Genomic DNA, 25,389 nt, shown 5'->3' with positions numbered 1-25,389 from the left:
AAGTAAAGACATTTTCAATTTGCACATATAACTGATGTGATGATGATGGGTTTGAATCTGGATTGGGACCAATCTCTCCTGTCTCTCTACTTTCAACTATCAAATAAAGGCATAAATGGTATTTTAAAAAAGACATTTTTTTTACACCTTATTGAAAGTGGCCTGTAGTCATACTGTTGAAATAATATATACATATAAATAAAAAACAAGATATATACTGAACAAAAATATAAATGCAACATGTAAAGTTTTGGTCCCATGTTCCATGAGCTAAAATAAAATATCCCTTATTTCTCTCAAATCTACATCCCTGTTAGTGAACATTTCTCCTTCGGCCAAGAATGATTTTTCTTATGAACTGTAACAAAGTAAAATTGCATGTTGCGTTTATATTTTTGTTCAGTGTGTTTTCCTTCAGTAACAAATCTACTTTTGGCCTGTTCAGACTCCATCGACACTAGGTTTGAATCCAATAACTTGAATCCTCTCTTACATAACTTCTGCCACTTGGGGAAATATAAAAAAGATAAAAGATGCACTTTATTGATCCCCTAGGGGAAATTTGGGCGCTATATATTGAGATATGTAGTTTACTGTCTATAACTGTTGCCTTATACACTGTATGTGAGGGTCGTTTGTCCTGTACTAAGTGTGTCAGTTCCTAGTCGTTAAGTGTGTGAACCCATCGCTCCAAGATGAATCCCTGTACATGTGTGGTTCTTACATGAGTGTGAGTGTGAAGACACAACAGAGCGGACACACACAGTCAGGATTTCATATTGCACTTTATTCAGCTCTGGGCGGGCAGAGCCGGGCTGGGCTGAGACCGCTTCACTGTCACAGATCAACACTTATTGCTTTCAGTTCTCCTGGTCCGCACACATCGAACCCAACTCAAGGATTCTCACACCGCAAACTTTCCACACATCTTTTTAAAAACGTCTACTCTCTCTCTCTCTGAAGAGCTCCGGATCTGAATCTGTGTGTGTGTGTGTGTGTGTGTGGAACCAACACTGGAGAAAATACTGCAGCTTCTTGTCTTGCTTTCTGAGAGGAGCTAGTGTTGCATGGAGGGATTGGCAGATGAACGGAGAGAGGGACCGGCGGACACAGTAAGGTTCTGGTGGAGGCAAGAGGTTTCATACGACGTGACGGTAAAAATGGCAGCAGAACGTGCTTCAAAAACTAGATAAAAAAACAAAAAACATAATGCACGACATTGTGATATTCTTTCAACATCTTATGCAGCTTCGGACCATTTCAACATCATACTGGGACTGTACAAACAATAAAAGGCTTTCACTTTTAAAAGATATCATTTCATGGCATTGTGTGTGTGTGTGTGTGTGTGTGTGTGTGATTCAGTGATTTTGCCTGGATGTGGATTACAGTTTTCATTCGAGAAAGCTCAAGAGCACCAAACAGGTGAGAGACAACAGTTGTTCAGGCATCATGTTAGTTTCCCCTATATGGCACAATCTCTTGGGAGCTTTCCAGTCTAGACTATGTTAGCCTGGATATGTATATAGATGTGTATATACTGTATATATATATCCAGTGGAAGTATGTTCTATGCTCTCAAATGTATAGTGCAGGAGGTCACATAGTTTCCATTGCTCTGAAACATTTCATTCATTTGTAGCATAAACTTCAGCATGGCCTCGACTCTACATGGTTCCACAAATTCATAAAATGCAGCCGTTGTCCTGTGAAAACCTCGTAAACTCTCCAATTTTGGTGATGCTCATGTTTTATTAACTGAAGGATTACATGCTCCTGGTTGAGAAAATTATATAACTCTAAATCTGTTCAAAACCCCATGGGATGAGCTCAAACACGCATGGTTTTTCTTAGTTTTCTGTAAAGTTGACATTTTGGAGGTTTTCGATATTTTCCCCAGACAGTAATGATATTTTATCTGGTGGATGCTTCCATTCAGAGAGCTCTGCAGCATCACAAATGCATACATTTTTAATGTGTGGCTCCAGTGGGACTCAAACGCCTCACCTCGGCAGTGTTAGTGCCATGCTCTACCCACTGAGCTACATGGGCTCTTCACATTAGTTTAGTTTATTTACACGGTAATAAAACATAGAGGCAAAGTGTTTTAAAAAAACACAGTGATAAAATACGATGGTAAAAACGCAATAAGACACTTTCTAATTTGTTCAAGTGAGATACGATAAGATGAGATTACAGTGAGGAAAAGGTTCACTTTCTGGATATGTGGGTCAATAAAAACAATGGCACCCTAGCCACTACCTTATACCGTAAGGAAACTGATAAAAACACTTTTGTTGGCAAGTAGCTTTCACCCCTAACCCTAACCCCCACAGAGGTCTTCCCAAAAGCCAATTTTTAAGACTCAGAAGAGTGCGCAAGACAACCGAAGATTTCATGGAAAAAGCTGACGACATGAGAGCTAGATTTGTCCAGCGTGGGAACCCTGAATGGATTCACAGGGCTTATGAAATGGCACGGAGAAAACCCCGCGCGGAACTGTTGAAAAAAAGTGAGAAAAAAGAAAAGAGATTTTCTGTAACTTGCATCACCTCTTATTCTCCCCACTCACATGTCATAAAACCAGCTTTTAGAAAACATTGGCATATTTTGAAATCGGACCCTGAACTAGCCCCGATTTTTAAAGATCTGCCTCTTTTTGTGTTACAAACGGGGGGAAACTTGAGAGACCTAGCCTACTGGTCCATGCTGATTTTGCACGTCACAAGCCTACACAGCCTACACAACAGAGGCTTTTATGCCCCCTACCTGATGGTAACTACCGCTGTGGCAGCTGTGCACAGTGCAATAACACTTACAAAACTAACAGTTTTTGTCATCCTCACACAAACAAAGTATTTCCCATAAAAAGCGTCATCACTTGTGCCTCCACACACGTTGTGTACATGCTACGTTGTCCATGTGGTTTAGCGTATGTAGGCAAAACTACCAGAAAGCTGAAGCAACGTACAAGTGAACATAAAAGTAATATACGTAGGAATGACCGAGATTATCCTGTAGCTGTACATTTCAATGATGCAAAACATGAACATTTCAGCTTTATGTTTTTGTGGCATTGAAAAAGTCAGCCCACCATGTAGAGGGGGCGATCATGACTTGTTAAAAAGACGTGAAGCTTTTTGGATCTTCACTTTACAGACCTTGTCACCCAAGGGTTTGAATGATGAGCTACTTCTTAATGTGATGTTATGAGATGTTTTCTGTGATGTTTCTGACATACCGTCTATTTTAGACTCATTTTGAAGGAACCACTTTATTATAAGCTATGGCTTTTGTTTGTGCTATATTTCGTCTTTATTTGCTTCTTCGTATTTTTTTCTAATCCCGTCTCCTCTCTTTTTCTGGTCTAGGGACAGATTCTAGGAGAGTTTTTTCAAGCTCCAACCAGATATTGAAAATATTGTTAATATTTATCTTGGTATGGTAGCTTTTCTTTATTATGCATTTTAAACTATGTATAATGTGCATTTTGTATATTTCTGTCTGTTTATATTGTCGGCCTATGGTGCCATGTCATTATGTATGATGCTTGATTCAATGAGTGATGTCAGTCTGTAGTGTGACCTGATTGGTCCACGTGGGTCAACCAACCTATTTAAGATGGTCTCTCCTTTTGTCTTGTAAACTAACCTGATGAAGGTCTGTGTACCGAAACGTTGTTCCCAATAAATCTCTTCTAACTGCAAGTGGAGTAGACAGCGTGCGGAGTCCTTTGTTCTACTTCAAGTGAGATAAAAAAGGCCAAGTGGCTTAATAAAACATCTGAAGAAAAATCTTTTAGTTCAAGCAATCACCAAACAAAACAAATGAAGAAGTGGCATCTAATCCCATTCAGATACCATAGAAAAAAAAAAAAAAAAAAGTCTGACGAATTCGTAGCATTTTTCTTGATTATGGAAATGTAACTGAATGCCTTTTCAGCGTTTGTATCGCTTGGGACTTGCTTGTAACGACTGAATTGTGGAACCATGTTGAATCCTACAGTGATGTACAGATGAATACTAAAAATTCTTCCATAACTGACTTTACCACTCTATATCATCATTACACTGTGTGATTGCATGAGCAGTGCTGGATGTTCCCCATGAGGGCAAAGATGACGGAGAAGGAATCACCACATCTGTTCCTGGATGTACAGACAGTGCTACACTACAGTAACACTTTATCACTGCTGCACTCCATCTGAGCAGGTTTCCATTTTCTGGCCACAAAGTCAGAAATCACTACAGTAAATCTTAAAGAGCAACTTGACACCAAACCCAAATCTGTGTAAAGCCTGATATCTGATGGTAAAAACATGCTACTGAAATGGCCATCTGCTACTGGCTGATCTTTGGTGCCAGGTGATGTCACCACCTGTTGTTCTCTATAGAGGGTGACATCACCTGGCACCAAAGATCAGCCAATAGCAGATGGCAATTTCAGTAGCATGCTTTTAACTATTAGATGTCAGGCTTTACACAGATTTGGGTTTCGGGGTTTAGTTACTCTACGAATAATAAATATAAAAAATTTCAGATTTGTTCATTTGTCTCTATTTAAGGTTAAAGTCGGGTATAGGTTCTTATAGGTTAAAGTTAGGTTTAAGTTCATAATCAGCTTTTTAAGTGAAAATTATGAATATACTTATTATTACTAAACAATTATTAGTTCTAGCTCTACAGCTCAGCCAGATAGTAGCATCTCTTTAAGCATGTATAATAAATTGGCCTGTAGAGGGCAGCGTATCCCAACTACAAGCAGCTCCAACCATCAGACAAGATGATGATCAGGCCCAACTGCTGCCATCCAGCCTGAAGGCACACACACACACACACACACACACACACACCTCTGACTGTTCTCAATGGGACGGCAGCGCAGCACTGCACATGCAATCACAGCCTTCAGGGACAGCTGCACCTCTAACTATCTATCTGTTGGTGTCGGGTAAACATGACGAACAGCTCATATGATTTGAAGTCTACTAGGTCACATGACTGGGATAAAGCCATCTAGGTCACATGATGAGGATGCACGTGGGTGAAAAGGCCTCAGTGGTCCAGGATGCGGAGGTTGCCAGATACAATTTTATTTTCCAGCATGGAGCCAGCGGGAATGTCGATCCGATCTCCATGGTTGGCGATGATGATTACTGTTCCCTGCAAGGCAGAAGAGGTGCGGGTTTAGTTTTGATTATCAGCACACAAAATACAAGTATACAGGAAGAGAGCAAATGGGTGGCAGGGTGATGTCATTTTTAAAGATGCTATCCCATAACCAGGGTATGAAATTAAAGTCCCTATGAAATGAACTCCCATTACCTTTACTTCCTGGAAATCAGTGTATCTTTAATGGTGACCTCATGCTGCACCAGTAGGTGTAAATACAAATTCTAAACCCATCGCAGGTTTTTTAAAAGTCAAATAAAACTGCCTTTTTCTTCCTGACTGACATTCAATTGGTTTAGACTTTTGAATGATCCCTCATTGCATTATGTCCCGCCCCAACATCCTGTTTCAAGAGGATCATGGAAGTAAAGATGACGTTTCATGGGGTCTTTAACCCCCGCCAAGCTCCAGATGTTGGTACAGTTTGTGTTTGGTGATAAATCAACAAGGGTCACCCGCCACAATGGCCAGTAACTTTGCCTGTTCTCAAACTTTGTCCCTGCTAACATGTAAATGTGAAAGACTAGGTAGGAAATCTGATTATAAACCATGAGGATTATACCGGGATGTCCCTTACAAAGACAGGTCAGTAACAGACAGATTAAAAGATTTGGCAGCCGCCTGAGTCCTTCTCTGCACTTCCTCTCCACCAAATGAATAAACATGGATATTAAAGAGGCCACAAGCCTCCAGGCTCAAGATCTTCTTAGTCATTAAGTCTCAGTAGCCTCCAGTTTACAGTCAGTTCAGTTTCTATGATACTGTATAATCTTACATCCTGTACTTTACCTTCAGCATGGGCACTTGAATAAGGTTAGAAGACTTCAGAGATGGGACTTCTGCTGCTGATGCCGAAAAGTCACATAACTACAATTTTGGTGATTTTCTTCTTCGAAAGCTCAACTAAAGAATGAATCTAGCGTTTGATTCAAGTGTAGAAATCCCTTCCTCGACGCTGGCAGTGTGTGACGTAACTTTCCCCTCTCACACCTGAGCTGGGTGAGTTGTCGTTTGCGCGGTGTGTCCTCTTCAACATCGGTGACGACACTTACCTTGAGTGAAACGTGTTTCCCAAAGGTGACGTCTCCGGACACTGTGAGGTGGTCGAGCTCCAGCATGTCGGGGATGCTCTCGAAGCGAGTCAGGTACTCCTGCACCTACAGACAGACAGACAGACACAGACACACAGACATGAGACAAGATACCGTGTGTGTGGGTGTAGGTTTGTTGTCAGGATCAGAATCACAAGGTGCTAGATGCAGCATTTTAACATCAGTTGATCATTACCACGTTCATTTTAAGACAGAAGTATAATTTAATGGGAAATGCTTTTCTGGCACAATACAGGAAGAGGGCGCTGTTTTCAGAGTTTCTGGCAGCAGATGGTGGAAGGAGGGAAAGACTGATGGAAAAATCAGTTACAACATGTAACGAGAAAACAAACGACTCCAGGAAGGGAGAGGGAGGGCAAACAGCAACATCTTCTTTGTAACAGGGAGTAACAGGGTTTATGGGGAATGTGGTCTTCATTTTGAGAAACAAAATTTTGGTGTGAGATAAAGGAAACTAATCATCTTGATCATGGTTAGGGTTAACCCTTTTCACGGTTGACTAGTCAACATAAGCTGATTGGGCTATGGGCAAAATAACTTCAAAAAATAACCATTAACAAATAAAAATGAACATGAACTGTGCGTTTTGGTTTTGACTCATGAAAATGTATTTTGTCATAGGAATAAGCAATATCAATTTAAAAGAACGCTGTACATAACATGTCAGAAACAACACAACTGTTAATATTATCACGCAACCCGTGAAGAGGTTGTAGTGACTTTAGCGCTACACCTGAAGGTGACAATTAAGTAACGGATAATCATTGTGTACCTTTTGAAAGATGGAAAAAGCTTAGTGCAAGACTTTCCATAATATTTTTCAACATTTATATGGCCAAAAGACAGTAATGGCCTACAAATAGACCTAAGAAACAATAAGGCTGAAATGCAAACGTGCAAAAAATCAAAACTAACGTCGACACAGATCCTCATGAACGACAAGTCGACTGTTTTGAGCGAGCAGAAGTGCGGTGTAGTCCAGTTTACCAAGAGGAACGTATCCTGAGTCAACACCCGCCTGTTAGGACTGCAGTATGACCTGACATCACAGTGATTTCTACTGGAAGGACGAGCCCTACCTTGGTGAAGGAGCTGCCCAGTTTGACGTGGGGCGTGGTGGGGAACTCTCTCTTGTGGCTCATGGTGAGAGAGCCCGCCTCCAGGCTGTACAGGTTGGACATGACCAGTAGCAGGTCGGAGGTGGTCTTGACGGGCAGGAAGCGGCTGCGGGGCACGTTGATGCCCAGGGCGTTGTCGAAGCACTTGATGGCGGCGCCGACCGCCGTCTCCAGCTGGATGACGTTCTGCCCGCCGTCCAGCGTCTGGAGCCGACAGGACAGCCAATCAGGAACGAAGAGAGAAAGAGAGAACATGGGTTGTTGTGGAAAAATTATTGGATTTTTTAAAACCTTTTTCCAGGGAAGGCATGCTCTTTTCCAGCGACGCCCTAATTCACATTCATACATTAACACACTTTCACACCAGGGAGCTGTCCAGTACAACCTCAACCTTTTTAGTTCTACTTCTTCTGCCACTGAGCAGCTCCACTGGAGAGGTTGGGGGTTAACAGCCTTGCTCAAAGGCACCTGACAGTAGTTGTTGAGGGAAAGGAAGAGCGTTACTCATTTACTTTCCCCATCTACATTTTCCCTAGCCTCACAAGCCAGACTTGTCTGGTTTGAGAGGCTATGCATTTTGCCAATCTGGGGATTTGAACCGGCAACCTCCCGATCTTAAGCCCACGTCTCTAACCTAAAGGCTACAGCTGCCACTTACATAAAATTTCAAAAGTTGTGATTTTTAAAAAATTATGTGATTCGTCCCACAGATTTCAGAATCATAAATTTGTCTTGGTGACACTGGCCTAACTTGCTGAGTTTCACAGTGCAAGCTGACTCACATGGTGCAGGGAAAAGATCACATACAGTGCAGGGACAGTGAGAGACACACAGTGGCCATAAAGAAGAAGAGGGATAGATAGTTAATACATAGTTACATGACATAGTTAATACATAGTGACTCTTTCTCTCTCTCTCCATCTCTCTCCATCTCTCTCACACTTACTAATTACCTGATAAATAAAAAAAACAATTCCAAGAAAAGCCGACGGACTTTCTGTCAACCTCCAAGTTAAACATTTAATTTATTTTACATTACAGAAACTAAATTGAATCACTCTGTTATGCAATAGCTCACTAACAGGAGTGCACAGTAATTCAATAACATATATCATATGATGACATCTAATAAAAGATTGATTAGATTGATTAGATCTGGGCCTCAGACATAGGCTTAGTAAATATCACAGGTAGAGATCAGGTGAACTTATATAACATTTGCCATTCAGTGGACGCTATTATCCAAAGTGCCTTTCAGTACCATGAGTGTACAGTACAGTTTCCTTTACCCTGCAGTGTTAGTGCCACACTCTGCCAATGTGGGACCACACACACACTTATGTAAAGCTACACAGCCTCACATGTGATTCTGTAGCCAAGGGCCAGAAAAATTACATCTATAGATTGAGCCGGCAATAATCAGGAAGGAGGTTGTGATTTGGTTTCAAAGCTCAGCAGTGAATATATTACGCCGGTTGCATATTTGCATACCCTAAGGCGGTGCTTCGCAACTGGGGGCGCTGAGGCACGACGCTGCGCCTCGGAGTGAGCGCAACCCAAATAATGTCATGTCAAATCAAGTCAGATGTGTTTGCTACACTGCTTTTAACAGAGCAGCTTCGTCACAAAGCACTTTGCAGAGCAATAAAGGACAGAAATATACATAAAAGAAAGGGAGAATTAACACATAATGTTATATTAAGATACAAGGCTAGAGATTGTGTGTGTGTGGGTGTGTTTGTCTTTGCGTGCGCATACTCGCATATGTGTGTGTACCCTGAAATTATGCTCAAATGCATAATGAGATAATCTAAATCAAACAAGAATCACACTTCAATAAAATTCAGTTGATTAAGCATTTACTCAAACCTTTTCCTTAACGTTAATGTCACTGAAGCAGGCTCACTTCTGTGATTTTCATTTCATTTATCAATTATTTATCGCCAAAAAAAATCATCAACGAGAAAATAAACCGCATGAAAATGTTGTGAGAGAGCAGTTGATCTGTTGGAGAAAAGAATATATATGAAATTTATAAAGGCCAATAATTTACACCTTCTTTGGGAGTGTTCTTCCTGAGAGTTTACCTAATTAATTTGCCTTTTCTTCTGCAAATTTCTGAGAACTGCTGCAGTGGGGGATAAAGTGTCTTTGAAGGAAAATGTTTGGAAGGGAAATCAAACTTTTATCTTCGTCTCTGTCTCTCCTATGCCGTCCCACACACACACAGACACACATACACACTCTCTCCTCTCAAACAGACACACGCAAACACACACTTCTCTCAAAAACACACACACACACACACGCACACAGAAAGCTAGCAAAGCAGTCCAAGTGGGGCAGATGAGCCACCAGAGAGGTGACCAGAAAACTGGATTGGATTTAAACACCTCTGTTCTCCTTTTCTCTCCTCTGTATGCAAATCCACACATCAAAAACAAAAGCCTCAGAAACTGGAGGCTTGCTGGGGCGGCAGGGAGAGACTTTATAGCGCCGACACACACAGGAAAGAGGCTTTAAAATGTGGGTTTCTTTAGCAAGCCTGGATGCTTTTTTTTTTTTTTTAGTGAGATATGATTTATTCAGGAGGGTTGCTCTCTGTAGAGGCAGAGTGGTGCAGCTATCTCTCTGCTCTGCTATACTATACATGGCTACTGCTTCTAATGTGACACGATGGCCCTGCTAAAATAGGACAGATGATATTGCTCAGGGAGAGACGAGAAGAAGAGTCTGTTTGCTTGCGGGTTGAGGTGGAGGGTGGCTGGGAATTTACCACAGTTCCATATTTTAGTTTTTAGTTTTATACATATACTGCAGATAGATGAGAAAACAATACAAAGACAATCATGCCGAAATAGGAAAGCAAGCGAGAGTAGAGAGTAACGAGTAAAGAGTAATGTGCATGTGTATTCACTTCACGCACTATTAAAGGCCTGGGAATAGAAGTGGGTTTTAAGCAGGGTTTTAAAAGTGATTGATAGATTTGGCTGATCTGATACGTAAGAGAAGTTTGTTCCAAGTTTCGTATTCGTATAAACTCGGATGGAGAGCTGGCTCAGAGCTGCTGCTCTGAGGATCTAAGGGGCCTGGCGGAGTTGTGGAGGCACAGAAGCTCGGCAATATAAGAAGAGGCAAGACCATGGATGGCTTAGTAGACAAAAAGCAGGATTTTAAAATCTATTCTATAGCTGACAGGGATCCAGTGCAGCTAGAATTGGAGTGATATGGTCTCTTTTTTTGGCTCTGGTCAATAGCTTGGCTGCTGCATTTTGTACTATATACACAGGGTTCATACAGACAATATTAAATCAAATTCAAGGACTTTCAATGACTTTTTCCAGCACTATTTTTCTTTATTTCCCTAAACCTTACTGCATTTCATATTACAGGTTCACATGTTCACATGCTTTTAAGTCATCTTTCCCAGAATACATTGGTCTTCTTTTCTATGTTTTGACTTGCATTCTGTCAAACACTGCAAACATTTTATTTATTTGCTTATTTATTTATTTCAAGCTCTTTTTAAGCACCTCCCCACATTTCAGGCTCATTTTCCAGGTATTCCAGTAAGGACTTTAAGCACTTTAAGGACCTTGTATGATCCCTGTATATATATATCTATATATGTATATAGATATATATATTTTATACTTTTCACCTTTACCTAAGCTTGATTATACTGCAGATGGCACCCCTATATGCCCCTAAGCACTTGATGTCTATGCCGGACTCTCAAGTCACATTAGTGAACATTAAGGACCAGGAGGTTGTGGGTTTGAATCTCGGACTGGCTGGGAAAGACAGATTCATAAATTTAAACATTTTTACAAATTAATTATGATTACACCGCAGTAGTACAGTCATGAAAATTTGGTATGAAGTTATGGAAAAGTGTGGGAGCCCTTTATCACTCAACATAGTGTTTGCTAAAATGTTACCAAGAACACATGGATGATTTCGGCGTGTGTGTTCTTATCGCTTAGCCAACAGGCCAAGAGGTGAAGGGTTACATGGGAGATGAGGGTTAGAGGTCAGGGGTCACTATTGATGCGTTGTGGCCAAGAAGCTCCTGCTGTTAGTGTGTGAAGTGACACAACCTTTCCATTATCACCTAAGGGTATGACATGTCAAGACACATGCACGCGCAAACACACACACACACACACACACACACACACACACACACACCCACACACACACAGCTGTGAGGTTATTAGGTCACAAGGTAATCACATCTGTTTGGAAGCTACCCTGTAATTTGTTCCTTGAGCATTTTCCACAAAGTCTTTTGATGTCTGTGTGTGTGTGTGTGTGTGTGAGAAAGAGCGAGCGAGTGAATATGCGAGTTCCCCTCCTCTCACATGGTGGCTGACTTATGAACTCCATTGATGTGTGAGGGAAGTGCAGAGTGTATTGATGCATGAGATTTCTCCTCCTTATCTTATGTGTGTGTACTGTGTGTGTGCATGTGTGTGCGTGTGTGTGTGTTTTGAGTTAGTTCCCCTATGTGCGTGCATGTGGGTCCCCCCCCCTCCCCTCACCTTGGGGTTGACTATAATCTCCAGGTCCATGGCATTCTGCTCCTGCAGCCTCTTGATAGCAGCCAGAGAGATCCACAGGTTGTTGGTGTTGAAGATCTTGAACTTTGTGACCGACTTGAATTCGTCCACGTGGGCCTTGGGCACCTGGGCGATCTCCAGCAGACGCAGTTTACCTTCATACTGGATCAGCGTGCCACCCTGGAAAAAGCACCAAGTCAGAGTCATCATTTTCCCGGTCATCCTGTCAGTCTGTGGCTGATGGAGTCCAAAATTCACCAGCCGTTCTCATCATTTTCCCAAATATGATTTTTAGAAGGGGAGAGGATCTTCAGATGATGGCTGGTTACCTGCCAAAGTTAAAAGCTACCAGGCACAGCCAAAACTAACAAACATTCAGCTTCGCGTGGCCAGTAAGCTTTCATAAGCCACAAGACAATGGCAAAGCTATAGTGAGTCCAGGAGTTTAATTATCCCTACACTAAAAGTGCAGGCGACAGCAAAGGGAAAGGCAGAGCAAGCACCATGTGTTCTGAATTTTTTATGCATAACTAAACAGGTGATCATTATTAAATCCCACCCAGCCCCTAAAACACACCCAAATGTGTCAAAAAATTCTAGAGGCAGAACGAGGCTGTAAGTCTGAAAACCATAAAAGCCCCAAAAACACCTGACCTAGCACTGTCTCACCTCATTACACCCACCTTGAGTGCTACTGGCCAGGAGGCAAACCACACAATCCATAATCTAAGGTTCACAGGCTAGGTCAGTTGCCTTATATATTGATTGATATATTGCGTAATATTGCCATTCTAGCTCAATATTGCCTTCCAGTGCCAAATCAAGCCAAATCAAACCAATTCGTCATTTTCACCTAGAGAGTGCAACAAAGAGAAATTAATCCTTAATTTGTCCTTAGACTAAGACTACTTCAGTTAAAATAAGAATCACTTTATTTAGGCATGATGAATATAACTGGATTTGTTTTGGTGGCATCAGTGCAGAGACATTATGACAACTTGCATAGTAACACAGTAAATACTGACACACACGGTACAAGGCCAGACCTTCACACACACGTGTAAAGGAACAGTGCAGGTATCACTCTACATAAACAAACCTTAAAACCAGCATTAGCCTCATCATCTGAACATCACCCAGCCTTTAAAAATCAAAACCCAGTCTTCCTCCTCCCCACACACCTTGACGTCGGCGCGCGTCTTGTCCGTCACCTCCATGATGAACTCGCAGCGCTTGCCGTTGGGCTGGCTGACCAGGTGGTGCAGGATGTGCAGATCCACGGTGGCCCCCAGGTTGTCGATGTTGGAGACGAAGATGTACTCCTTGCCCTGGGCTATCAGCTGGTCCAGCAGGCCCGAGTTGTAGAAGCTGGCGTAGATGTCGCCGTGCCCGGGAGGGTACCAGACGTCGGCGTTCTGCCCGGTCATGCCCATGTTGGTGGCCACCGGTAGGAGGGACTCTTTGTTGACGCGGGGATACCTGCAGGGAGGAGGAGGAGGAGTCCAAATGAAGCCGACCCACTACAAATGCTTTTCTTTCCTTTGACAAAACAATCACAATTATTTGAGAACGCTGTTGGTCTGTAGAAACATGACATGACCCTGCATTTTTGTGGTAGTCACACAATTGCATCAAAGTGTCACACATGCAAGTCGCTGTTGTCCTGTGAAAACCATGCAACTGAGGTTGAGAAAATTCTCCAACCTCCTGGGCTTATGCAACCAAAGGAAAATCTACAGAATAAAGTCAAAAATGCATTGTGATCAAGCTAAAACAAAGCTGTTTTTCTTAGTTCCTGAAAAGTTGACATTTTGGAGATAGAGGGTTTTCACCCGACAGTGACAAAGTGTGAAATGAAAGTATCATTTTTTGTTTGTAGAGCCTCCATGAAGAATTTTCTCTGCTTCTGTCAGTATAAGTAACTGATAAGGACGAAGTTGCAACCAAAAAAAGGAGAGATGAACTCATTCAGCCCGCTGCAGAGCTTTGAATCTGGGATTGCACATATAAATAGATGAACAGCACAAAGAAAATACAGAATGTGTAAAATCTTTTTGCTTCACGTCTTACGTAAAGCCATGGAAACTTTGCCACAAAGCACCATGCCAAATACCATGGCAATTTCTTCTTTTCAGATCACCAAAGGACTTCAAAGATCAGCCTCATCAAGCAAACTTTTTGAGTTTTTCCATGAAGGCAGGCGAGGCAACAAGCCAAGGAGTCCAAGCCATCGTCGCTGTGTGCATTAACCTGATCAAAGGGTTTCTAAGAGGGATCCGCGTCAGGTCGAGTTAACAAACCTCATTTTAGGGGAACGGGACTGAGTGGGAGTCGGCTTTGTTTTGGCAGTTGGGGGATAGTCACGGCACAGATGAGCCGGGTCAGGTGAGAGGAGGCGCAGAGGAGGTGTAGACGCCTTTTTTAAATGGAGGATTAACTCCAAGCGACGGTTCTGAGGAAGATGTTCCAGATGGTGAGTGGTTTTGATGCGAGCTCATGGACTTCAAAGGTTTGCACAGGTTTTACGTCATCTCAGACCCAAGTGAGAACACCGCTTACTTCCACAATAAGTTTTTCTTTTTCCAGATCCACGACCGCTGCCATGGAGGGGACAGATATTCTTCCACGAGTAAATAAACACGTCTTATTAAAGGATAAACTGGATTTTTTTATGCTTATTCAGATGCATTGGTACCTTAGAGGTTTAGGGAGGTTTAGGGTCAGGAGCAGCTACACAGGGAGTCAGTGTCTTGCTCAAGGACACTTCAGCAGGGTGGATGCTTTCTGACATGGGGGTTTGAGCCTAAACCTACTCACTAGGCCACCCTACTGCTTATAGAAAAAGTCTATTATTCCAATTATGTAGCATGGAAATGTGGCTGGACAGCACTGGCTGTTGATCTACTGTACAACAGTCAAGCAGTGAATAAATTTAGGAATTTGAAACAATAATAATAATAATAATACACTTACTGTCAAAAGGCAGAGATTAGGACCCAAATGCAGACAGTCGAGGCAGAGAGCTTTTCTGAAGCAAGAAGCTTTAATGAAGAACTGAGGCGAAGTACAAAACAGGAAAACCAAAAGGCAAAACTCAACCTGGCCGACAGGCAATGGGAACCAAGAGTCCAAACCTGGCAGGAACAGTCTTAGAAGACTTCAACAGGAAGCAACACAGGTGACTCAGGAAACAGAACAGGTAACTAAGCAGGTAACTAAACAGACACAAAGCAGGTAACTAAACAGATGAACTGACATCACTCCAAGGGAACACAGACTATTTATACACACAGACTAATGAGGAAATGAGGAACAGCTGGCGGGAGGGAAATGATGGTGCCTTCAAATGGGCTCGTGTTTACCGTGTTCACGAGAGGAGTCCATATGAACGCCCCCCCTCATGTGGTATTCACGACTTCGGAAGTGGAAATTTTCTGAAAGCTCCGAGTTCACGAGTTGTGACGTGTTTGTTGATGTTTTCAGAAATGGCGGAGGCCATGGAAGTTCATTATTCGGTGGATGGTAAGTTAATATATTGTAATTTTAGTTGTATAGAGTTTTTCTTAGTAATTTTATGATATGTCTGAGGAAAATGTTGATATTCCCAACGGCCTCATCTTTTTCCTCTGTCATTATGCCTTTGCATTTCCTGCATTACGTTACCCGCTCGCTAGCTAGCTAAAGTGTTAGCCTTGGTGGCTTCTAGACGCAGCGTTGCCTAGCAGCTGTGCTCTCACGACTTAACCACTTGAACGCCAAGCATATCGTCTACACGACTTCCCATGTCGTAACCACGAGCTCACGAGTTCCGTTTGAAGGCAGCATGAGTCCAGGAGCTGATAGGTAGACAGCAGGCTGGTGAAGAGGGAACAAGGTAACGGGGCTAACGAGGGTGATGCAGGGCAGGTGTGGAGGGAAGGAGCACAGAAGGGAGGAAAGTCCGAGGGCGTCTGGTGGACAGGTGGAGAATGGCATCTGAAGAACACAGATGCCAGACCGTGACACTTTATTTATATAGCGCCTTTCAAAACACTGTTTCAAAGTGCTTAACAAAAAATAAATAAAAGTATAGTAAAATAGTAAAATACAAAGAATGGCGTATCGATAAAAACACAACTACATGAACGAGAACAATGAAGTAAAAAACAAGAAATAGAAAATAAACACAAACAAATAAAAAAAAATGAATATAAAAAACCTTTTCATAAAAATGTGTTTTGAGGAGAGACTTGACTAGAAACTGACTTGACTAGCTTGAGATCCTCAGGCAGGGCGTTCCATTAAAATGCCATATCAGATACAGTGACACTACAGGGATGGAAACAGGAATCAAACCTGTGACATTCCAGTTATGGGAAAGGTCCGACCCTTGATAGCAAGCAAGCAAGACTCTCTCTCTCTCTCTCTCTCACACACACACACACACACACACACACACACACACACACACACACACACACACACACGGAGCAGTGTTGCAGTCTCTCCAACTCTGTAGTCTCGTCAGCAGCAGTTACTTAGGGTGTTTTCTGAGGTAAATCCTCAACTAATTCAATTAATCCAATCAAATATTACCACTACAGTCCCGGGCTCTGATCAATATTTAACGACAAGTTGTGTGCCCTTTGTGTTTGCACGAATCCAACAAGGCAGCAGTGTGTGTAAGCCATGAGATCTGCTTCTGATGCAGTGAATGGGAAGCAATTAAAAGGGATTCTGGGAGTTTAATCTGGTCTCATCTGCTAATTGTGATACCGATTGATGATGTCTCTGATTATTTTGCTCAGGTTTCCAAGTTTGAACAGTGGTGTAAGTCCAGCTTATTGTTAATTAATGTTGGAAAAACAAAGGAACTTATTCTAAACCAAGCAGATCCACTCTCATCACTGATACTGTGTGACCACACCGTGGAAACTGTCAACTGTTTTAAGTATCTGGGAACACACACAGATGACAAACTGACTTTCACAGACAATGTTGATTTTATATGTAAGAAAGCTAGTCAGAGACTGTTTTTAATTAGGAAACTGAAGGGGTTTGGGGTCAGTCTTGACATTTTGGAAAAAGTGTTTGTCAGCCTGATAGAGAGCATCCTTGTTTTTACAGGGTTCCCAGACCTTATTAAACATCAAATTCAAGGACTTTTCAAGGACTTTCCAGGCCCAATTCCCTCAAATTCAAGGACCCAACATGGCATAGTTTGAGACACGGATCAAGGTTAATTACTGTTACAACACTGAGAATTTTTATAATGAGAACTAGCAGGCTTTACAGAAGCTCACAGACAACAATTAAAAAGAGAGAGAGGCTTGAATGTGTGAACACTTCTCAACTGTGCTGCGTTACAGTGATGGCAGACTATGTGGTCTCTTGCCTTCTCTAACACAAATATATAAATTCAAGCACTTTCAATGACCCATATCTATTTATGTCTATTTTCAAAAACTTTCAAGGCCTTGATTTTTTATTCTAAAATTCACAAACTTTCAAGGATTTCAAGGACCCGTGGGGACCTTGTTTTTAATATCTCTGTCTGGCATGGGCACTTGACTTTAGTAAATAGAAACAAGCTGAACAGGATTGTTAAGACAGCAGGGAAGATAGTGTCCCGCCAACAAAAGCCATTAGATGACCTTTACAGCACAGCTGTACACAGGAACGCCCTGTCAATCATCAGTGACACATCCCCTCCACCCTGAGTTTGAGTTGCTCCCCTCAGGGCGACGCTATAGAATACCCCTGGCAAAGAAAAGGATCTACAAGGGTTCTTTTATCCCAAATGCAATTAATGTGGTCAACAAACTACAGTAAACTTAAATATGGGAGTGTAGGCTGTACACCGTGGGTATGAATGCACTGTTGTTGTATAGTTGAGAGATCTTTGTTCTGTTAATGTGATGTTTTTTATCTTGTGGACATGTTTGTATTTATATCTTCCTGGGTGAGACCAAGGACAATTTTCCTGCCTCGGCTGGACAATAAAGTTTATTCTATTCTATTCTATTCTATACACGACTTGCTGTTTCTCTCATATTCTCATGCCTTTCTTAGAATATTTTAAAATTTTTTGTATCTTCATTTCATTTACTTGTCTCCCTCTTTATCCCTTTAATATCTCCTTTCTCTCCTTCGTTGCCCTTTCTTTTACATGAAATTAATGTCAGTCAGCAAAGAAAGAATGGCAGCTTAGCAGAATGCTTCGCAGGGCTTTCAGCAGTTTTATGCCTTTGTAAATCAAGCCAGGCCTGAGCTCAGCACATACTACTTGCAGATTATTTACGTCTCTGTCAAGGATACTTAACGTATTGCCTCCGTTTTTCATCGTTTTTGTCACAAAATACAAGAACGTAGGCTATATTTAGCTAGATTTGCATTTAAAACGAACTTGCTAAGCTACAATTAATATATTCCTCCAATTTCTTGCTCTTTTTCAATGTTTGGAGGAGGTAAATGACAGAGGCCTTAAAATGACACACAAACAAACTGAAAACAGGGTGGGAAATTAACATCAGCTGCCAGGCAGATGCTGTTAGATATTTGGCTGTTGTTGCTAAGTTCATCTATTCCACCAGTTACTTTGGCAGGTAACCAACCAGGACTTTTTGGCTGGTAAACAGTGAAAGCGGCTGGTGAAATTGAGATTTGCCCTGTGGACTTAAAAAAAACTCAACTGGAACATTAGATAATATGGACTGCACTAGAATTGAACTTGCTTTGTAACAATTATCATCACCACCTGAACCATCCACTTCTCTCAGGTCTCCTATGAATTGTCAATCAATCCCCAACTTTCTCTGTGCCGACAGTGAATCCCAGATGTATCCCACCCCCACTGTCCAAAACCGCTTTGTACTACACTTCCTCCAGCGTACATACGAATGCTCTAAATAATTCAAAGGAAATAGTAAGTGCAATTGGACTGACAAGTCGGCGAGACCGTGGTTTTAAATATTAACGGCTTGCTCCATATATTACATTTCCTGTGGAGCGGCCTCTGTTCTTCACAGTTCGGGTTCAGAGACGGGAGCAGAACGCACAGCGGGGGATATATATTCAGATATAGATCGGTACATAAGGAGAGACACTGAGTTCAGTCAGTAGACCACGACCGATATAAGACGTTTGGATCCAATACTGATAAATGGGAAAGAAAATTTAAAAAAATGTCCGATATATCTCTGCAGTATCACTGATACTCAAGCACACAGGTGTTCTTGAATCTTGGATTTTGTTTCAAATTGTTCAAAAAATAAATAACCTTATGTTAATGGGCCGAAATCACATTTTTTGGGGGAACTGATACGCATTACTAGCAGGACCAATATTCATATGTCTATATATCAAGTGCTAGTAGGGAGTGTGCGTGCAGAAAAAGGCTGTGGCAGCTCTGCGTCTGCCTTTCTCCCCTCTAATGTCTAATTTCTAAAACATGACAGAACAGAGATGTCTCAATGTCGTCAAACTGTTGCTCTGGCAACGTGCCTTCCTTTTCAATATGGCAAAGTGAAGGAGAGGGAAGGATAGAGAGTTTGACAATATTACAAGTAACCAGTATAGGATAGAGAGGAGTGGAAAGCTTTGACCCAGCTTTCCACTCCTCTCTATCCTATACTGGTTACTTGTAATATTGTCAATTTAGGAATTTAAATTAATGCTGCACACTTTCTAGGTGGCTCTGGATGAGATGGTCAGTAAAAGTTCATGGTATGCGCAGTATTTAGAGCGCACTGCACTGTCAGGTGACTGGAAGTTGTTTTTTGACCGTTTTGATGGTTAGCAAAAAAAACTTGGACAGTACAATGGGCTGATTCAACTCTGCACATCATTACACAATGCTCCACAAAGCATTTACTGTACATTTCAGGCTGGTACCCTTATCCAGAGAGATTTACATAGAGTGTAATATAAGTCTAAATTTAAATTCCTACACTGAAAAAAACATTACAAGCAACCAAAGTCAAAGCCTTTCAGTTCCAGTCTCTCTTCGCACCAGGCCCACTATTATCCCCTGTGACACTTGCTTAGTGCGACACTGCCATGTTGTGTTACCTGCTCTGGTTGAAGGTGTGTATCTTGACACGGTGGTGTGTGTATTTCTGCAGGATCTTCTTGGTGTCTTCATCCGTGTTGAAGGAGTTCATGAGGACCAGCGGCACGTCTGTGTTGTAAGTCTTGTTCAGGTGCTGTGGGAGAGAGAAGGGGGAGAGAAGGGGGAGAGAAGGGGGAGGGAGGGTTAAAAACAAACTATATGAATGCCAGTAAACTTTATTTAAGCTTCATTTATCCAGGGAAGGTTGATTGAGCATGTGTGCTCTTTTCCATCAATGCCTTACTTCAGTTATACAGTTACACCCTCTCACAGCTGGGAGCTCGGCTGGAGCACCGGACGGTTCAGTGCCTTGCTCAAGGGCACCTCAACAGTAGTTTTTGACAGGGAGTTTTCCAGACTGTTTGGAATTTGAACCGGTGCCTTCTGGCACTTTCTGGAAAAGTGATAAATTGTTGCATAAGCCCACTTCCCAGCAACTTCACTTTATCCTGGATATCAGTTCTCCATAAACCAATTCATTTCATTTTTGTAGTTGTGTTGTAGAAGTCTGTCTTCAGGCTAACCATTCCCATTAAAATGGCAGGCGTTGGTACCGGTTTTGTAAAAGCAATAATGACCTTGAGGCAGCGAGTTATGGTGCAATATTGTTATTTACATTTTCGGTATTAATCCGACACTCTTATCCGGAGAAACTTACAAAGAGCCTTGGGTTGAATATGAAGTGCTAGGAAAATAAAAAGAAGAACTAAGGGGAGATAGAAGCAATTTCTTTTTTCAAGATAAGAGAAAATTAGAGTGAGAAGAGGAGGAGGATGGGAAAGAGGATACGATTCAGTGGGGAGAAGCTGACGTGAGGAACTTGTTGAAGAGATGAGCTGGGGAATGACTGAGCTTTTCTAAGCTGGAGTGGAAAGGTCACCGAGGGACCAGGATGGAGAGGAGTCAAGTCTGGGTGTCGCTGGCTCACCTGTTGTTGCTCAATAATCACCACTCCTAAAATAAACACTGTTCACTCAACTTAAAGAGTGTGACACAGGTACACTGTGCTGTATAACTTTCCTTCACCCTTTTGTGTGGCGTCATAACAGTTCAAGGATTTTAAAAAGCTCATGCACCCCTCCTAGGACTCACATACACCATAATGAATCGCAAACAGTTATAAAAAAGCATTACATACCATGCGCTTTACAGTGTGTTGACACTGGGTGTGTGGAGAGGGTTTACACAACCAAGAGCAAAGGCAGGGAGTGCAGTTCCTGTAACTGTTTCATCCAGTGTTGAGTAATATATAATACGCTATCTTTGACTTCCCCAGTGCTATTGTACAATACTGCCCATCTATCTCATATACTGGCTATCATAATGTGCTCTCACTTGACTTTTGGCTTCACTGATATTAAGAAATTGGCTACAGTTGGGTAAAGTAAGCAGCAGTGTGCTGATGATGAAGACATTTTGGGCTCAAATGTCGCACATAAAAAAAAAAAAAAAAAAGAGAACATACACTACCAGTCAAGTTTGGACACACCTGATTGAATGTACTATGTTTTTCATTCTCTTAAAACCATTTTGATCTAAAGGCTTCTGCTTAAATGCTTGAAATGTGTTTCTTAGATAAATATAAATAGTGAAGTTGATCCTATGTATGAATTTCTTTCCAAAGCCTTTGCCTTTCCATCAAGGCAAAGGGCGGCTACTTTAAAGAATCTAAAATATAAGATAGTTTTGATTTGTTTAACACTCACAATTCCATTTGTGTTATTTCATAGTTTTGATGTCTTTACCATTATTCTAAAATGTGAAAAATAGTCAAAATAAAGAAAATGTTCGGTTTTGTAGCCTGTGTTGATAGCAAAAAAAACAACAGCATTTTTATACATGTATTGCCAATTAAACAAACAAATTTAAAACTTCTTAAAAAACAAAACAAAAAACCCACATCAGAAGCTTTTCTGGAGCTCTGATCTTTAAAAAAAAACAGCCTGTACCGGTGCTTAATTATTTCAAGAAATCTTGACCAAAGACTTGCATCCAAGACTTAGGCAGCCACTCTTATACCTTGCTTCACTCACAAATCGACCAGACAGTCGAGTCAAATGAAAGCACTAAATCTTCCGCAGCCAGGTGGCGCCATCCCAATAAGCCCATCCCACGTCTGCTCGCACTGAGAGCTTACGGCGTCAGGACTGAACTGGAGGCAGTCCAAAGTAAATGTGCGGTCATCTGACTGAGGCAGCGTGGTGGCTGACAGGGCCGTTCTCACACAGGAGACGAGGTTAGGGGTCTCTACATGTATGGGATCCATTTTCCCCTCTTTCTAAATGGGCTGATTCAGTCAGGAGGTAATCTGACCAGACCTGCAGAGAAAATGGAGAGCGGTGACTTGGACACAGAGTGCAGTGTGCTGGGGAGAGAGGAGCGTCCCGAGAGGCTGTTATGAAACGTACACACAAATACTATGCAGCCAAGGCATGCATACACACACACACACACACACACACAACAAAGCTCTGGCACAGTCTCTCTGACAAACCCATGCACACACACACCAAATGCACAAATTATGAGAATCACTTCCCTAATATTGAGTTCCTTGTGCACAATCCATGTCAAATGAGGTCTCAAAGCTTAAAAATAAAAACTTTTAACCTTTCTCTTCCCCTTCATCTACATCTCCCCTTCACAAATGAAGTGGATTTAATAGGTGAAATCAATAAGGCATCATAACTTGGTCTGTCTGTTTCATGGACAGAGCAGAAAGTGTTCATATGTCGTGCATAAGGCTGCATGATTATGTAATTCACTTCATTAGTTTATTAGTCTTTCTATATGGGGAACATATCATATGACTAATAAACAAATCAAGTGACTGTTAGTCTCGATAATGTGGAAAACAAAATTATTATATTGTATTTTTTTTCATCTATTGTACATTTGCTTTGCCAAATTTTATGGTTATTGTGTGAAAAAGAAAAAATCTCAATGTACAATTATGCGTGAGTAACTGCAGTCCCCCCACCCCTCACACACACACACACACACACACACACACACACACACCTCTCCTCCAGCACACTGCTGTCTCTGTTTCCCTGCCCACCCGCACACCAACAGATCCTCTTTCACTACGACTCCCTCCAGATATCACACACAAGTCCTTTCAAAAGACCCTCAGCTCATTTTCAGAAACGCATGTCTCTCCCCCGGCACCTCAGACACGTAGAAGCAACAGAAACTCGCGCCTGGAGGAAAAGTACGCATAAAGTGTCAGGGAGAGGAAAAAGTTCAGGGGAAAAGACACATGCTTGTAATTTTCAGTTCATGAAGAGAGGCGAGGTGACGGTATGTTTTTTTTCTTCCTCAATCCTCGGATCACCCCGTGACCCATTTTTCCTGTGCTTCGCCTGCGTCTGGTTATGTGTACAGAAGTCTCAGCTCCTACCGTGGGATTGTGTGAGTTCATACAACTTCCCAGAAAACTAAAACCACTACAACAAATCAACTCGAGATGTTCGTATCGCCCCAGACAGTGCATCACTTCCTGCTGGGCCGGAGGAGCTGGTGCGTTACGTCTTGACCTCCATTCAAACCTCCTCACCCCTGCCCCTCTCTTATGTCCACCCCCACCCACTCTGACATCATAGTGACATCATGACAGCTGGGTTGGGAAGCAACACCAAACCCTGACCGTTCATCTCGCAGCCAAATCTGCGCTAGGAATGTGAGTTCTAAGGGAGAAAAATATCATCTGTGTTTCTGAGAAAAGCTTGCAGACTGAAAAAAAAAAAAAAGAAAATTTCAAAGCTTATTATGCAGTCGTGGTTTCATAGGCCTGCGGTAGAGAGAGGTTTCATGACAACCTATTAAAAAATAAACAAACAAGTTGTGAGATCACAGCAACTCCCAAGAACGGACAGAAAGTTTGGCTGGTGATGAGTCCATCCTAACTCTTCAGATGAGGATCCATACACAAGTTCATTTGTTCCACACACCCCAAGGCAACTGACATCTAGTTTTGGTGAAGTGGTAAAGAGCTCTGTGTCTGTAATTTGAACTGTTCTGTCTTCCTATCAACTCTTCTACTCTCTCGGTGAAGAACAGCAGATTGTCCACTCTCTTTTTAAAAAGATATACAGACAAGTGAAATCACAGTACTTTTGCCTCTGACTTTGGGTCAAATGAAAATTCAAGTGTCAAAAGACTCCAGGTAAATCTTCAGGACAGACAAATATCTATTTCACCAATTTATTTTGGGTCTTGTCTAGACAAACACGCCAACATTTCAGCCTAATGGCCTTCATCAGAGCATTAAGCCGAAATATTATCATGTTTCTCTTGACATGAACAAAATTCTTTATTTTGTTCCAAAATGAGACGCCCACCATTTGAAAAAGTCTTACAAAATGATTAATGGTGAAGCATGGTGCTTTCTGAGGGACAGTTGGTCACTCGAGCCCTTGTCGGTTAAAGTGAGGACTTTTAATGAAAAGTGGTCCCGATTTGAACGGGGCTTTGGTTAAAAGCCTCAAATAAGGTCTGTGGTTAAGACAAGCTAAAGACAGTTTCACGTTTTGTTCTGTGAGATAAAATCCCATTGGTTATTACCTCCGCCAAGGAGGTTATGTTTTCGGTGCCATTTGTTTGTTTGTTTGTTTGTCTGTCTGTCTGTTTGTCTGTTAGCAGGATTACGGAAAAACTACTGGCCCGATTTTCATGAAACTTCATGGAAGGATGTAGCATGGGCCAAGGAAGAACCCATTAAATTTTGGAGCGGATCCGGATCTGACTCACGAACAAGCAATAATAGCACGAACCTTGGCGGAGGTCTGCGCTCTCCGAGTGTCCTTCTAGTTTTTGAAGCTTTTATGTGCCCTAATAAAGTAAGTTGCCAACAAATAGCTGTGTTAGAAATTGAACTACAGTGGATTTGTCACAAAATCATCACGTTATTACGCAGAATAGTCTGCCTTGAAGCCTTTAAAATCTAGTACTCGCACTCTTTTCAATTTAATGATATTCTATTGTAGATTTACCAATTTATAGTTATTTCCAGTGCAATGTTGATTTGTGAAGATTATCTCATATAACAAAACGTACGAATATCATAAGCCTGTGATAAACTCAGTGCTTATTTTCGGCATCAATCCAAAACCACATTCAAAACCCCATTGAAGTTATAGTGGGGCCACAGGCAAACGAAAACTTTACCCAAGACCTGAAGTCAGGTGTTTGTCATGGTTGTGGCCGGTGTGGGTCACTGTACCTCTATCTGCTGCACGGTGAGGTCCAGGAAGGTGTTCTCGTTGCGGACGCTGATCAGGCTCTTGGGGCCCTTACACCCCATGCTGGTACCCAGGCCTCCGTTCAGCTTCACCA

At 41.9% G+C, this 25,389-nt stretch overlaps 1 protein-coding gene across 3 annotated transcripts in view; it reads right to left on the bottom strand.

The window, feature by feature from the left end:
• The window catches only part of ugp2b (UDP-glucose pyrophosphorylase 2b), a 409,818-nt gene that overhangs the window by 358,696 nt on the left and 25,733 nt on the right, over window positions 1-25,389 (bottom strand). For 2 of the 3 annotated variants that reach the window (XM_071905321.2, XM_071905318.2), the window contains exons 4-10: window positions 25,277-25,389; window positions 20,013-20,146; window positions 13,145-13,442; window positions 11,946-12,143; window positions 7,363-7,605; window positions 6,224-6,328; window positions 4,478-5,162 (exon numbers count right to left, since the gene is read on the bottom strand). The exon at window positions 25,277-25,389 is cut by the window's right edge and continues 73 nt beyond it. In XM_071905321.2, the coding sequence (XP_071761422.1) occupies window positions 5,055-5,162; window positions 6,224-6,328; window positions 7,363-7,605; window positions 11,946-12,143; window positions 13,145-13,442; window positions 20,013-20,146; window positions 25,277-25,389 (1,199 nt within the window). In that variant the 3' untranslated portion in view covers window positions 4,478-5,054. Of the gene's footprint in view, window positions 1-4,477; window positions 5,163-6,223; window positions 6,329-7,362; window positions 7,606-11,945; window positions 12,144-13,144; window positions 13,443-20,012; window positions 20,147-25,276 lie in introns of those variants that run through there. The other variant, XR_013507201.1, reaches the window with a different exon arrangement.

Source organism: Centroberyx gerrardi, chromosome 15 (assembly GCF_048128805.1).
Source record: "Centroberyx gerrardi isolate f3 chromosome 15, fCenGer3.hap1.cur.20231027, whole genome shotgun sequence".
Classification (NCBI taxonomy): domain Eukaryota; kingdom Metazoa; phylum Chordata; class Actinopteri; order Beryciformes; family Berycidae; genus Centroberyx; species Centroberyx gerrardi.
The sequence above is the reverse complement of the archived record's forward strand: the minus strand, read 5'-3'. Positions and strand labels throughout refer to the sequence as shown.